General features: G+C 41.0%; 1 protein-coding gene across 7 annotated transcripts in view; it reads right to left on the bottom strand.

Moving 5' to 3' along the window:
- The window catches only part of CAST (calpastatin), a 110,601-nt gene that overhangs the window by 46,718 nt on the left and 50,419 nt on the right, over positions 1-13,464 (bottom strand). For 3 of the 7 annotated variants that reach the window (XM_070412365.1, XM_070412367.1, XM_070412371.1), the window contains 4 exons: positions 5,816-5,875; positions 2,516-2,581; positions 1,888-1,938; positions 218-280 (listed from right to left, as the gene is read on the bottom strand). In XM_070412365.1, the coding sequence (XP_070268466.1) occupies positions 218-280; positions 1,888-1,938; positions 2,516-2,581; positions 5,816-5,875 (240 nt within the window). The remainder of the gene's footprint in view (positions 1-217; positions 281-1,887; positions 1,939-2,515; positions 2,582-5,815; positions 5,876-13,464) is intronic. The other 4 variants (XM_070412368.1, XM_070412370.1, XM_070412366.1 and 1 more) reach the window with 3 other exon arrangements.

Genomic DNA, 13,464 nt, shown 5'->3' with positions numbered 1-13,464 from the left:
TTACATTTAAAATGTTTTTCCATTACAGTTGGCATTCAATATTATTTTATATTGGTTTCAGCTATATAGCATAGTGGTTAGACAATCATATAATTCACAAAGTGATCCTCCTGGGGACTTAAGTCTTGACTGATGAGAATTTCGTATTTCATCCCTCACACACACACACACAAAAGCCTTCACCTTATGCTATCAAGTACTAATGATGATCATTTACCTCGTGTTGGTGTTGTTCCTTTGGCTTTTTTTCTAGTTTTTTTCCGTCAATAAGCAGAGGTGGCTGTCAATTTCAAAAGATAAAACATCAATTACATTGGAGTTCATTGTTTTCATAATTCCAAACAGGCTCAAGAACAAAATTCCCAATTAGACTGTTCTGCCTCTCTTGAGAATGACCCAACTAGAGAAGCAGACATGTGCTTTCTGGTCAACAGCAATCCTACCAACAGTCTGATAATGATAATTATAGAAGAAGAATAAAAAATTTAGTTTTCACCTAGAACAACTTTTCAAATAGGTATTTTATCTCTAAATTATGGGCTGTTTCTCATAATTCATGCAGTTCTTTCGGTAACTGCAGGTTTATGCACAGAGATGACAAGTGGTCACTGTGACCTCTGAGTTTGGTGGAAAAAAAGGGGATTCTACTCTAGAAATTAATTTTTTAAAAATCTCCTTTCACAGGAGATTTTAAAAAACTTGCATTTTCTTAAACAGAATGACTTACATAGTCTTTTCTGTGTTGCAATTCTCTTGATATTGGGTAGATAACCAAAAGCATTTAAATATAAAGTAGAAGACAACCCCCACCTGGCTGTTGACTTCTTCCTCTAGAGCGGACTATGGAATTACCATCCTTGGGGGCCGCCAAGATGCCTCACACCAAATCAGACAAGCCTCAGCTTTCACCCAGATGACCTCACCTTGCCTGCACTTAAAGTACTTTAGCCAGAACCACCTCTGTGCTTTCCCACAGGAAACCTTGAGGTTTTATCTGAGTATTTGCTTATGTGTGCTTGAAAGAAAAGGAAAGAAAAGAAAAGAAAAGAAAAGAAAAGAAAAGAAAAGGAAAGGAAAGGAAAGGAAAGGAAAGGAAAGGAAAGGAAAGGAAAGAAAAGGAAAGAAAAGAAAAGAAAAGAAAAAAAAAAAAAAGAAGAAAGAAAGGGCAGCACCCGATTGATGAGAACATTGGCCGTGGCTGCAGACACCCCAGATCACTCTCCATGTGGACACAGGTTGGCTTTCAGTCTAGACAGCCTTGAGTCAAGGAAGCCAGGGAAGCTGCTCCCAAGGGGAAGTCAGAGCTGTCTCCTAAGTAACTAGTTCTACCAACCAAGGTAAGACTGTCAGGAGTAAGCCAGACTCTCAGCTTTAGTTATCTGGGTACTAGGTTCAACAGACACAGTTATTCTGGACAGCTCATCATTAAAGTAATTAGACACTCATTACCCTTTGAACTCTGTCCTTTGCTCCTGTTGCTTATTTTTAAACAATATAAAAGAATATATAGATTTGAACAAAATTCCTTCTGAAGCATATTATCTTTATAAACTAGAGGCCCAATGCGTGAAAGAGTAGGCTTTCATTCCCCCGGCTGCCAGCACCGGCTTCCCTCTGGCACCCAGGACCCGGGCTTCTCTCACAGCCCTGGTTTCGTCCAGAAGGTCGTCCAATCTAATTAGCATATTTTGCTTTTATTATTATAAATTAGTATACATTAATTTTAGTGATATGTAAATTTAATGTTACAATTATTTTACATATACTCTATAAAATCATGTTCTAATTAATTAAATTAGCTGACAAAAATCCTTTTACCATTCAGTATCAGCAAATAAGGAACTTCATTATTCATTAAAGAATCCAAATATCTCATAGCTGACTTACAACACTTACTTCAGTTGATTGTGACTTCTTTTCAGGTTCCGATTTTACAGCCTAAATTCAGAAAAAGAAAGAAAGAAAAAGGAAGGAAGGAAAAATGGACATTATTTACAAAGTTTATCATAGATTTTCCTCAACTAAGGAAGCTAAAGAGATGATTTTGATGTATTTATAAATGTAAATGTTATGAGTTAAGATTATACTTTGCTTGAAATTGTAACTCTTTAGATAAACACTTAAGCACACTAATAATCTGCTATTAAGTACCAATTTACATCTTACATTTTCCTATATGTATCAAAGATATGTAGAGATTTATTACTATGAACACTGCAGCAAATACATAAGCAGAATAAAATAAAAACCCTCATCCTTCAAAGCCACACTAGCATGATCAGTCTCTGTATGAGTAAAATAGTCATTGTACGTTTCATCTGACAGTGTGAAACAATGGGATGGTGACAGAACCAAGAGAACAGAGAGCAGTGAAATTTATTTTTAGTGCCGGAATGTGGGCAATGGGTGATTAAGCCAGAAAGTCTGTGATGGGTCAGAGAGTTACAGGAGACTGTGAACTGCAGTAAGCACGTGCCAAGCAGCTAAAGTGAGCTAGTACAACGAGCCACATCACCTGTTTTTTGTGTCTTTTCTTGTGAGGAGGAGGTGTTCCTTCCGTCTGTTTGCTGACTGGAATGGCCTAACATAAGAGCACAGCCCCAAGTGTGGTTTTATTTGTCTGACAGTAAAATAAGTACCATGTACAAATAGGGCTAAAATGTTTATATCAAAACCCGTTGTACTCACGCATTGCATTTACCCTATGCAGATGGATACAACTCCAAGAAGTTGCAGGCTCTTAATTTCTAAAGTCTCAAGCAAATATTTCAGTTTGAATTTACTCTTTTTTGGTGAGAGGAAATCTGTAAGTTATCCATTGATAACATTAATTTGGGATCTCTTTCCTTCCCCCTCCTTTCCTGTGTAAAGGCTGCTTGAACAATATTTTTTTTCACCTATATTTCTAATGTTTGGTTATTATCAAAGGAGTAGCCACAGGTGTTGTCAAAAGTTTTCTGAAATTTTGGCAACATAATCTTACAATAATTTTGCAAATAGTGCATGGATTGGTACTGCACGATAAAAATCTAGAGATCTAATCTAAAGTTCTAGGAATAATTCTGAAGAGCAGGCTGTGATTTAGGATCTTTAGTGGAGTATTCTACAGAGTTGTACCCAAGCAAAGGTAACCTGTGTCAAAAGAGGCAATTCCTTAAGTACATACATACATTCTTAGTACAGGCAAGATACAGAAACAGAGATAAAACATATTATAAACTTCTCAAAGTAAGAGGCTAACAATTAGGCCTAATGCTTCCTGTCATTTCTTTCCCTTTTATCTGTTTGGTAATATTAGCACAAAGTTCCATTTTTATTCTATTATCTGAAAAGGGCAACACCAAATATCCTCTTAATTTATAATGTCTTGTGCTTCAGTAGTGAAGGTACATATGTTCCTCACATGCCAGACCCTTGTTCTGCTGACACACTTATGGTTTGGGGAGGAAACACAGTTTATGATCAAAGAAATATTTTAAAGAACATTTACATTTTGAACCCTTTCAAACTGGATCTTTGCTAATGAGTTTCTATATGTACTACTATGCTTTTCTGAGTTTATGCAAATATAACTTTTTAAGTGATTAACAAAGAAAATAAGCCAGCTGGTATTGTAATGATCTGAATCTATTCATAGCTTCTATTATAATCTATTTATTTGAAAGGTGTAGAACATGGCAAGGATTTGGTTTAGGTATTAACTTGAATTAAAATCTGTTCTCTAGGAACTCAAAATATTTAGAGGAATATGATCATCAAGTTCACAAAAATCTCTCAGAGGAGGTTAGTAAAAATGTTTATGAGCCAACATCAGAAGCACACCAAGATGATTAATGAGAACAGTGACTGAAATCTACCAAGGACAGAGAATTAAGGCCAAAGTGGTCCCGCGTGAGCCACTGGTGATACTACACTGGGTGCATCTTATTTTTGCTCCCTCTTTTAACTCGCCTACTCTCCTCTCCCCACTCCCTTCCTCTAGTTCCATAACCTCCAGGAATCTCTTGTTTAATGCTTAGCGATGGATGGCTGCAGAGTTTGCTGACACTTGCTCTGAAAAACAGGGCACACTTGAATTAAGCATTGGTCCTCAAGCTGAGAGTTGGGGGATGATTAGAATCAGGCAAGGGGTCAAAGGCAAACCAATAGAATACAAAGGAAATCCTATATTTCTGGCTCTCCTTTCTATTTACTTTCTTAAGTTTTCATGCATTCTAAGGTCAATGAGAACTATCTTTTGGTAGATGTTTTTACCATAGTTTTAAGATTCCTTTAAGACTGAAATTAGATTTTTCTTATTTTTTAAGATTAAGAGAGGTATAAATAAGGCCTGCAGACTAAAGGGTCCCAGGTTTGATTCCAGACAAGGGCACATACCCGGGTTGTGGGCTAGATACCCACAGTAGGGGGCATGCAGGAGATAGCCAATCAATGATTCTCTCTCATCATTGATGTTTCTATCTATCTCTCTCCCTTCCTCTCTAAAATCAATAATACACACACACACACACACACACACACACACACTAGAGGCCCGATGCACGAAATTCATGCAAGAGTAGGCCTTCCTTCCCCAGGCTGCCGGCACCAGCTTCCCTCTGGCACCCGGGACCCGGGCTTCCCTTGCAGTCCTGGCTTCATCTGGAAGGATTTCTGGTCTAATTAGCATATTATGCTTTTATTATTGTAGATGTGTGTGTGTGTGAGTGTGCATACATATATATATGTGAACATAAAAAATTAATATAAATGTAAAATATTCCATAACAATTTTAGGTTAATAAATTGAAAAATTAAAATGAATGTTAAATGACATTTGTAAGAGTTTATAGTCAAACTGTGTTTCAAGATACTTGCAATGTCCTTTAAACACAGTTCAAGATGAGGCCATAGGATCCCTCAGTATCACTAAATTACAATGCAGTATTAAATTATGGTGTAGGAGCCCACTGGGACAGCAAAGTAAGGTGGAAGATAGAAAGCAAAAGTATGTCGGGGATTTTAAACAAAGACAACTTAATAATAATGGAGCTGGGGTAGTTCTTAGAGGCACTAAATAATATCATCTCATAAAGTTGAGAACCTCTGAAAAGAGTCCCTCTTTAAACCTCCACCCAAGAATACTCCCAAGAAACAGAGCTTGAGACTTGGTACCGGAGGGTGAGGGTTTAAGGCCAGCTCTTCAGAACTAGGCTCCCTCTATGTGGCAATCCCATTGGAGGACATTCTTTTAAATTTTTCTTCTGAAATTCCAAGAAATAATTATTAGAATAGATCCCAAGTAGAGTTCAACAAAGGTTTACCAATAATATGGTGCCCCACATGATTCAAATTTCAGGAAGAAACTTCAGAAAGCAGCTGAAATGACCAATATCCGTTGCTCATCTATGTTCACTTAGGTCACTTCTCATTCTTATATTTAGTTTTAAATGACTATAATAATCAAATATTTTTATGTAGAAGTTAAAATTCATAATCTGACTAGTATTTAGACCCAGAGAAATGTACTTAGGTTGTCTTACAAATAAAAAAAAAAACTCACTCCAGTCTAAGACCAAAAAACCTCTGGGTGACCAGTCTTTTCTAGATATTCTAAAAGGATGTAGAAGTGTATAGATGATGTTTGAAGTGAATACTGAAAGGAAATTTGAGTTTCCAGCAAACCCCATACCTTAGGAAGAGAACGTTTACTTCTATAACAAAAGCTCCCTAGGACATACAACTCATTTGCCAACTATCATTCCACATTTGTTTTGCTTTACATTAATCAACTTAAAGGCCTCCACCCAACTTGACCCTGGAAGATTCTCCATACCTTGTTTTCTGTGGTGTTCATACTGGAAGACTTGCTGGTTGATGCAGAGGAAGGAGACTCCTAGGAAGGAAAGAAACAAAGTCTGATTCTAGTAAACCCACACCCTACTTCATCCTTCAGCTCCTCTTCACCATACCTGCTCTTACCTCTTCTTACCTTGTCTGGAGTGCCATCCCACAGAAGTCCAGTTGGTTTTACCCAGTGGGTAAAACTCATTGTAACCAGATCAAATGGTTCCAAGTTTGAATGTGCCACTTACCAAGTAATCTTGGGCAAGTTACTTAAATTTTTTAATCTTCAGTTTCCCCCTTTCTCAATTTTTCTTCAATAGATAATTACCTTATAAGTTTACTACTGACTAGTACATAAGTGCTCAGGAAATATTATAATTATTGTGTGTGTTCTTTTCAGAAAAAGCATGGACTTTGAAGCTTGAAACAATGTTGTTCAAATGCTAGCTCTGCCAATTACTAGCTCTGTGACTTTGAGTCTCAGTTTGGGGCCTATAACATCTATTTGGCAGGGTTGTATTTGAGATCATGTGTATAAAGTGTTTAGCACATTGTAGGTGCTCATTAAATTGCCCATGCATTATTCATAATATATTATACAAAATAGAAGGAACAGGGCATAGCTCTAGGAAACAGACTCGGGGAGATTTGAATTGTCCTTCCAGTGTCATGTAAGAAGAGAAGGTGGGACAGGGTTGTGGAGGAAATATTGCTCTATTATCTGTCTCATCTAGGCTCCTACCTGGAAGGCAGAAGGGGATGAATGGTAACTGAAACACCTTTCCTAGGGATGCCAGTGAGAGGGGAAACCACCCCCTGATATCTTATCACCCAAACAGTAGAACGTGCATGTGATACTTGCATGGGACTGAATACTACTCTAGCACTTAGCTTGCAATACACTGGTTAATATTAAATGGACAATTACTATCCTTGGGAGTTCCAACCCAGGCTCATTAAACCTCCTTAACATTTGAGCCGTTAGGTGTTAGAGCCCAGGAATTCCATCTGGCACACGCTGCCTCCTTAAGTAACTGGATGTCAGTAAACAGCTGCTGCCCTGCCAACAATCCCCAGACCTCATCCCTGATGCCGGGCCCTGAGCCACTTCAGAGGCTGAGACCCAGGGCGGGATGAGCCCATCCCTGTGAGGCCCCTGCCTCAACCACCTCCACACAACACCTCTCTCGGTGATTGTATGAACCCACTACAGCCCATGCCCATGAACAATATCACCTTCCCCACAGACCTAACTTAATGTAGAACATCTTGATTATATGTTTATGAATTATGAAATTTATATACTTATATAAAATTACAATTTACAGATAAAAGTACAAAGCTTTAATATACTGATTTTTCAACATAATCATATGGATTTAACTATTTCTGAGTACACTTCAGCACCAACTGAACATCCCCCCCACTCCAACACACATACACACACACACTCTCACACACACACACTCTCACACACTCTCACACACACACTCACACACTCACACACACACATACTCACACACACTCACACACTCTCACACTCACACACACACACTCTCACACACACACACACACATACACTCTCACACTCACACTCTCTCACACACACACACTCACACACACACACACTCACACCTGGTCCTGTAGGAAGGCACAGAGTGGTCTCTCACATCATCTTTGGGATAAAAAACTAGAAGATGAACTAAGATAAATCCTCCCTACACATTGAATTAATGGACAAAATATGTGTATTTATTTTTCCTTGAGAATTTTTTTAATTTGTGGGGATTAACATTCCCTTATGCATATAAATCTGTCTCTCCACATTTAGAAATGGTGGTACAAATTTCCATTCAAACTCAAAAAGTTTGCTTTGATATATCCCACTCCTTCAATGAATTCCCTCACCATATAAAACCACCAAAGACCAAACATGCTACATGAAATGCTTTTTAAGCTGCAAATCTTCAAGGGAACATTAATTTATTTCCTAAACACCAATTTTATTAAAACATTCCCCAAATCACTTGGGTTTCCAACCTGCCTTACTACTTTATTAAGCAATAGCTGGATGTAATACTCTATTCCTAGAAAAAATAATTTTCAGAGGCCCATCAAGACAGTAAATTCTACAAGGAATAGCTATAATTAGCATGGAGCAGGTTATCATGGGTAGTTAGCTCAGGGTCTTGGCCCCATATGTTCTCAGCACAGGTTCCTCCACGGAAGTGTTATCGCATCACTGAGGCATGGGACATTGGGAACTGAAATAGCAGGCTGCTTCCCAGGGTCTGGAAGAAGGAAAGCAATCCCCTCCCTCTGCAAATTCATTCAATTCCAACCAACTGTAGTTTTGTTCAATGTTTCTTCTGTTTGCAAAGACAAGGAACCTTTAATCCTTGTTATCTCTAGTGAGGGACTGAATATACTTTCATTTTAAATCTGTACTGTTTGAATTTCTAATCATGGGTATAAATAACTTACAATTTAAAAAATTTTGAAAGTTAATTCAAGTGTAGTTAGTGCCAGGTACTATGTTTGGTGACGAGGACACAGTGGTGAAACCAATACACAGGTTCCTATCCTTGCGAAAGTTATTGCCTCATCAGAGATACCATTAATAGAATAATCGCTTCAATCATTACTTGTAAGTGTTATCAAGGGTCCCACAAGAGCATAGACTAGGCAACCAGAGTTAGTGCAGGAGGCAGTTAGGACAGGGGATGCTGAGGAAGTGACAGTTCATGTGGCAATGGAAGGTGAGGAGGCATCACCCAGGCAAAGGCCTGAGCGGCCCCTCTGAGGGGCATGTGCAAGGCTGGACCTAGGTGGCCTGATTTCTGAACCAGTGACCCTGCTGCAGGACCTACCCTTGCAGGTCCTGTCAACATCCCGAGGCAGACAATTTTAAAACACAACCATCAGCACTCATATGTAAGAAAATAGCTCTACAGGGATTAGCGCTGTAAATCAGACTGAATTGCAGCCATAACAATACTTTCCTTCCCAAATGACCCGCCCAAGTCTCTTAACGTCCAGAGTATTGTTTGTCATTTACAAGCTTGAATGAAGGCATAAACCAGAGTAACAAAGTCGAGAAAAACTACCTCTTATAATCACTCTCCACTCACCCACCCATTCACAATTGCTATTTAAAAGGCAACGAGCCAGGCACCGAGGATGCACAATGAGTAAGACACATCAGAGCCCTGGAAGGGTTTGTAGCTCACTGAGGTGGCCTGGATGGCATGCAGGCTTACGCTACAACCCAAGGACTCTAACAGAGGCATGAAGAGAATCCTAGGTGACAAAGCGAACGTTTGAGTGCTCAGTTTCAGGCCCACCTCAAATAATCTGGCCATATTGTCGTTACATAAAAGATAAACCAATGTCGATAAAACAGAGTGACTGAGCTTAGGAAAAATTAATATTTAATCCTGTATTATCAAATGCAGCATCTCGTCTTCTGGCATCATTCCACAAAGTCTCTTTAAGTGTGTTTACTGGCCACAGTAAGAATTTGGGAAGTTTACTGCCGTAAAGGATAAGAGATATGAGGGAAAGACGGTATGCTTTTAAGACCCTCAGAACGTGGAAACGGCTCTCCTTTTTCACAAATATTTGGAAAGGTCCCCCAGAGTACAGCCTTCCAGCTCTCTAACCCTCTCTGGTCATTCCCAGGCACATGTCTCCCTGTAAAGCAGAACCGCAATGACTCCTGCTGCCCACTGTATCACATGCAACTCCTTTCTTTTGCCCTTAAAGATCCCAATCCCACCCCATCTCCCAATCCAGAACAGCTGCTCCGGGCACCTGCCCATCCTGTCTCGGAGCTCATCTCATTTGTCTCTCCTTCATATGGTTTTCATACAAGTGCCACTGGTTGAGATGTTTCTCTTCCCCAAATATCCAAATCCTACTTGCCCTTCCTTTCAGGTATATGTCTCACTAGCTCCCTCCTTAATGGGCACTCTTCTCCAGTCCCCGCTCACAGTGCCTGTACAGGCAGGTCATCACTCAATTGCATCGTGAATGGCCCCTCCACTGCATGGGGTCCCTTTAAAAGTGCTGTCTGTTGGGTACACTAATCGGCTGCCCCCTCTCTGACAGCAGGTCTCTATGTGGGGCTTCTTCTAATTTACATGGGGTTTCTAGTGAGGCTTCCCAAGAAGAGAGATAAGACCTAGGACCATGCTCTACCCTCCTACCACGCTGGCTGTAAGTGGAGAAGCTGTGAGCTCCGCACGGGTCCTGGTGAAGGGCCACGCCGGGGGAGTTAAAGGCTCCCTTAGAAGGAGTGGACCTCAAGGGCTTACTCATCCATTCTGCTGCCATCAAATCTGGCCGACAAAGTCATTCCCTCAGCTCTTTACTTCTCTGTCTTCCACGTCATAGCGTCCTCTCACTTGCTTGGTCTCCTAGAAGGCTTTCAGAGTCTTTCTGGGTAGCTCCATCTGGTTTATGGGACTCCACACTCACTCCCATCCAGACCCACAGCGGCCTCACCTGGATCTCCTGCTGTCACTGGCTGGCGTGGCTCAGAAAGCGCACTGGAGTGATTCAGAGTGGCTGCACCTCAGCCCAGAGCTTGCTTCCTCTCCCCGCCCTCACGTCAGCATTCCTGTGTCCTCCCACCTGCAACACTAACCACCCTCACACACCTGGTCAGGTAGGTTAGCTCGTGTTGTGGAGGGTTGCTAGGAACGCCAGCCACACGGAGGTACTCTCCTTTTCCACCCGATGTTCCCTCAGCAGTTTCACTGTGCATCAGAGACCGCCCTCGCCCACAGCCGCAGTGACCCTAGAGCAGTGGTTCTCAACCTTGGCTGCACATTAGAATCACCTGGGAATCTTTTTAAAATCCTGATTTCTGGGCCTCATCCTCCGGAAATTCTGTTTCTTGTTACTAATGTTGTGGCCCCACCCCATAACAAAGAAACAGAATTTCCAGAGGATGAGGCCCAGAAATCAGGATTTTAAAAAGATTGCCAGGTGATTCTAATGTGCAGCCAAGGTTGAGAACCACTGCCCTAGAGCAACAGGCCCTCCCCCCCCCCCCCCCCCCCGCCCCCCGCCGCCCCCAACTGTTTCCTTCTGGAAGCTCTTCCACCTGCCCATCCTGCTCTGTGTTCTTTAATATTCAGTCACAAACCCTCTCCTTCTCTCTTGTAGTACTGCTATCTCAGGAAGTTGATTTCTCCCCATGATCCTAACTGTCATTTATTATGATTATGTGAACTATTCTCCCTAACTTAACAGCAGACTCCCTACTTTATCACCAGACTACATTATTTTTCCTTAAAGTGAGGAAGCCAAGAAAGATGCAGGCTCCAATCCCTGCTCCAGTACTTGCTAATCCACATTAATTAACCTCCTGGAGACTCCACTGCCTCCACTCTAAACTGGGAGTAACACCACCTCCCACTGGAGTTGATGTAAAGGTCAAATGACGGAATGCGGGGAACTCCCCTGGCCCGGAACCACCGGGCGTCGGGCACAGTGCTAGTCGTCACCACCACGTCACTCTTTCATTTCTTTTGCCTGATCTAATCACGGATCTCCCACACCTGGATTATATCAAGGCCCTTCTAATAGTTTCCAGGTCTGGTTCTTTCCCACCCCCATTCCAACCCTCATCTCTAGCTCCCAATCCTTTCTGTCTTTGTCTGCCTGACTAATTTATCTGAAATAAATGTGTATCATGTTCCCACTCTGATGAAATACTAAACTCTCTATGGTTTCCCACTGCATCCTAGATAAGGCTCATAATCTTCTGCCTGAACTTTAGACTCTCTATTACTTGACCTTGACCTAATCTATCTATTCCACTATTTCCCTCAATATTGCCCACAATTCCCCTTCAGCCAGGGTGTCCTTCCTGTCTCGTGGGCGCCTCATCAGGCAGCATAGCTCACTGGTTAAGAGTGTGAGAGGAGTCTGGACTCAAGACTGTCCGGTGGAATTCCAGCTGACACTGAATTCATGTGCAACCTCAAGCAAGTTACTTAACCTCTCTGTGCCTCAGTGTCCACATCTGTAAAATGGGAATAGTAACAATTCTTACTTCATAGGGTTGTTTTAACAATAAGTTAATGTACATGAACCAATAATAGTGCTTGGCAAACGATACATGCTGGGCAACAGCTAGTGTCATCACCACCATCACGCCACATTCCACCTCTGAGCCTTCATCCTGCCATTCTCATCCCCTACAAAGCCTTTTCCCTGTTCAGGTCCTACTTACCCCCCCCTTGAGGATTTAGCTCAAGATACAACACCTGCATCTGTTTTAGCTCAGATTATCTTCTCAACTCATGTTTGTACTTCTCACGTGAACACTTACTCATAGATGGTGCGTTAGAGGGTTATTGGGCTCTTTTCTAAATGTATGTCATGGCTTGTCAATGAAGCCATACATTGCTCAAGAGACAGGGGTCATCTTTGCAACCCACCATGCACTATAACGCTGAGTGTACTGTTGCAGAGAGAAACTCAAAAATCACTGTTGATTCAAACCTTTGTTTCCATTTTCTAATCAATTAAAATTTCACTTAAAAAAGAATGAGGTATAGTTTTAATACCTCATTTTTTTTTAAAAAAAATGCTAGACTCAAGAATATAATAAATAAATTAGAATGCTTAAGTTTCAGACTGATGGCTTCTTAGTGGCCAAGAGTCCACATGCAAGTCCATTAAACCTAATAAGCATCTCGTTTCCCACAATGGGAATAGCATGCACCCCACAGGGCTAGGAGAGTCAAGTTATATACAACATACTCAAGCAAGATGGGCAAAACACAAAATAAGTATTAAAAACGTTCCCAATTTAAAATCTTGGACAAATCAATAATGATTTTTTATCTTTAAAACTATCTCCGCTGGATGCACAAGAGGAAAAACAAATAATATGTTTCTCAACCATAATAAGGTTCTTACTTAATAACACATCTCAAATAATGAAAGAGGGAATCATGGCTATTTTTAAAGTTCTTTCCTCACAGGAGCTATAAGGCAGACCTGAACTTGAACTCTACGAGGACAGGAGCCATGCCTGTTTCAGCTGCTGCACATCCCCAGAGCCTGGCACACAGTAGTTCCTTAACAAATATTTGTTAAGTAAATGTATGCATTTGTGCATGAATAAACACGAAAGTATTATCTGATGGCTCAAAAGCAACATTATGAGTTTTACAATTATCAGAAATTTTGCTCAAAGCACATCAGAAAACTGGTTAGGATAACCCAGATTAAATACACAGTCACTTACAAGCTTATTGTCATCAACCGGGCAGCTGTACAACTTAAAAGACACATGTACACGACAAATCCCGGGGCTGCCTCCTGCACGACACCGGAGCAAGCAGCCAGCGGCTGAGGGCGCCGCTTTCTAAGGAGCGCTGCCCTGCGCTTCACAAACAGCACCTGGGACCCAGTGGCCACAGGTGTCTGCAGTGACGGCTCATTCACGTCAGGCTGATTCAATTCAGATGTTCGGGTCTGTCTATTGTTAGCCATGCTGTCACACCGTGGCATACATTCTTGCAATGCCTTAAATTACTAACATAGCATAATAACGGTGCTTTTAAAGAGACCTGCCATACAGTCACCTACCAAAGTATATTATTTATCATAACAAGA

Source organism: Myotis yumanensis, unplaced genomic scaffold (assembly GCF_028538775.1).
Source record: "Myotis yumanensis isolate MYYU_CA2020_CCGP unplaced genomic scaffold, mMyoYum1.0.hap1 SCAF_4, whole genome shotgun sequence".
Classification (NCBI taxonomy): domain Eukaryota; kingdom Metazoa; phylum Chordata; class Mammalia; order Chiroptera; family Vespertilionidae; genus Myotis; species Myotis yumanensis.
Note: the sequence above shows the minus strand (reverse complement) of the source record. Positions and strands in the feature narration are given on the sequence as shown.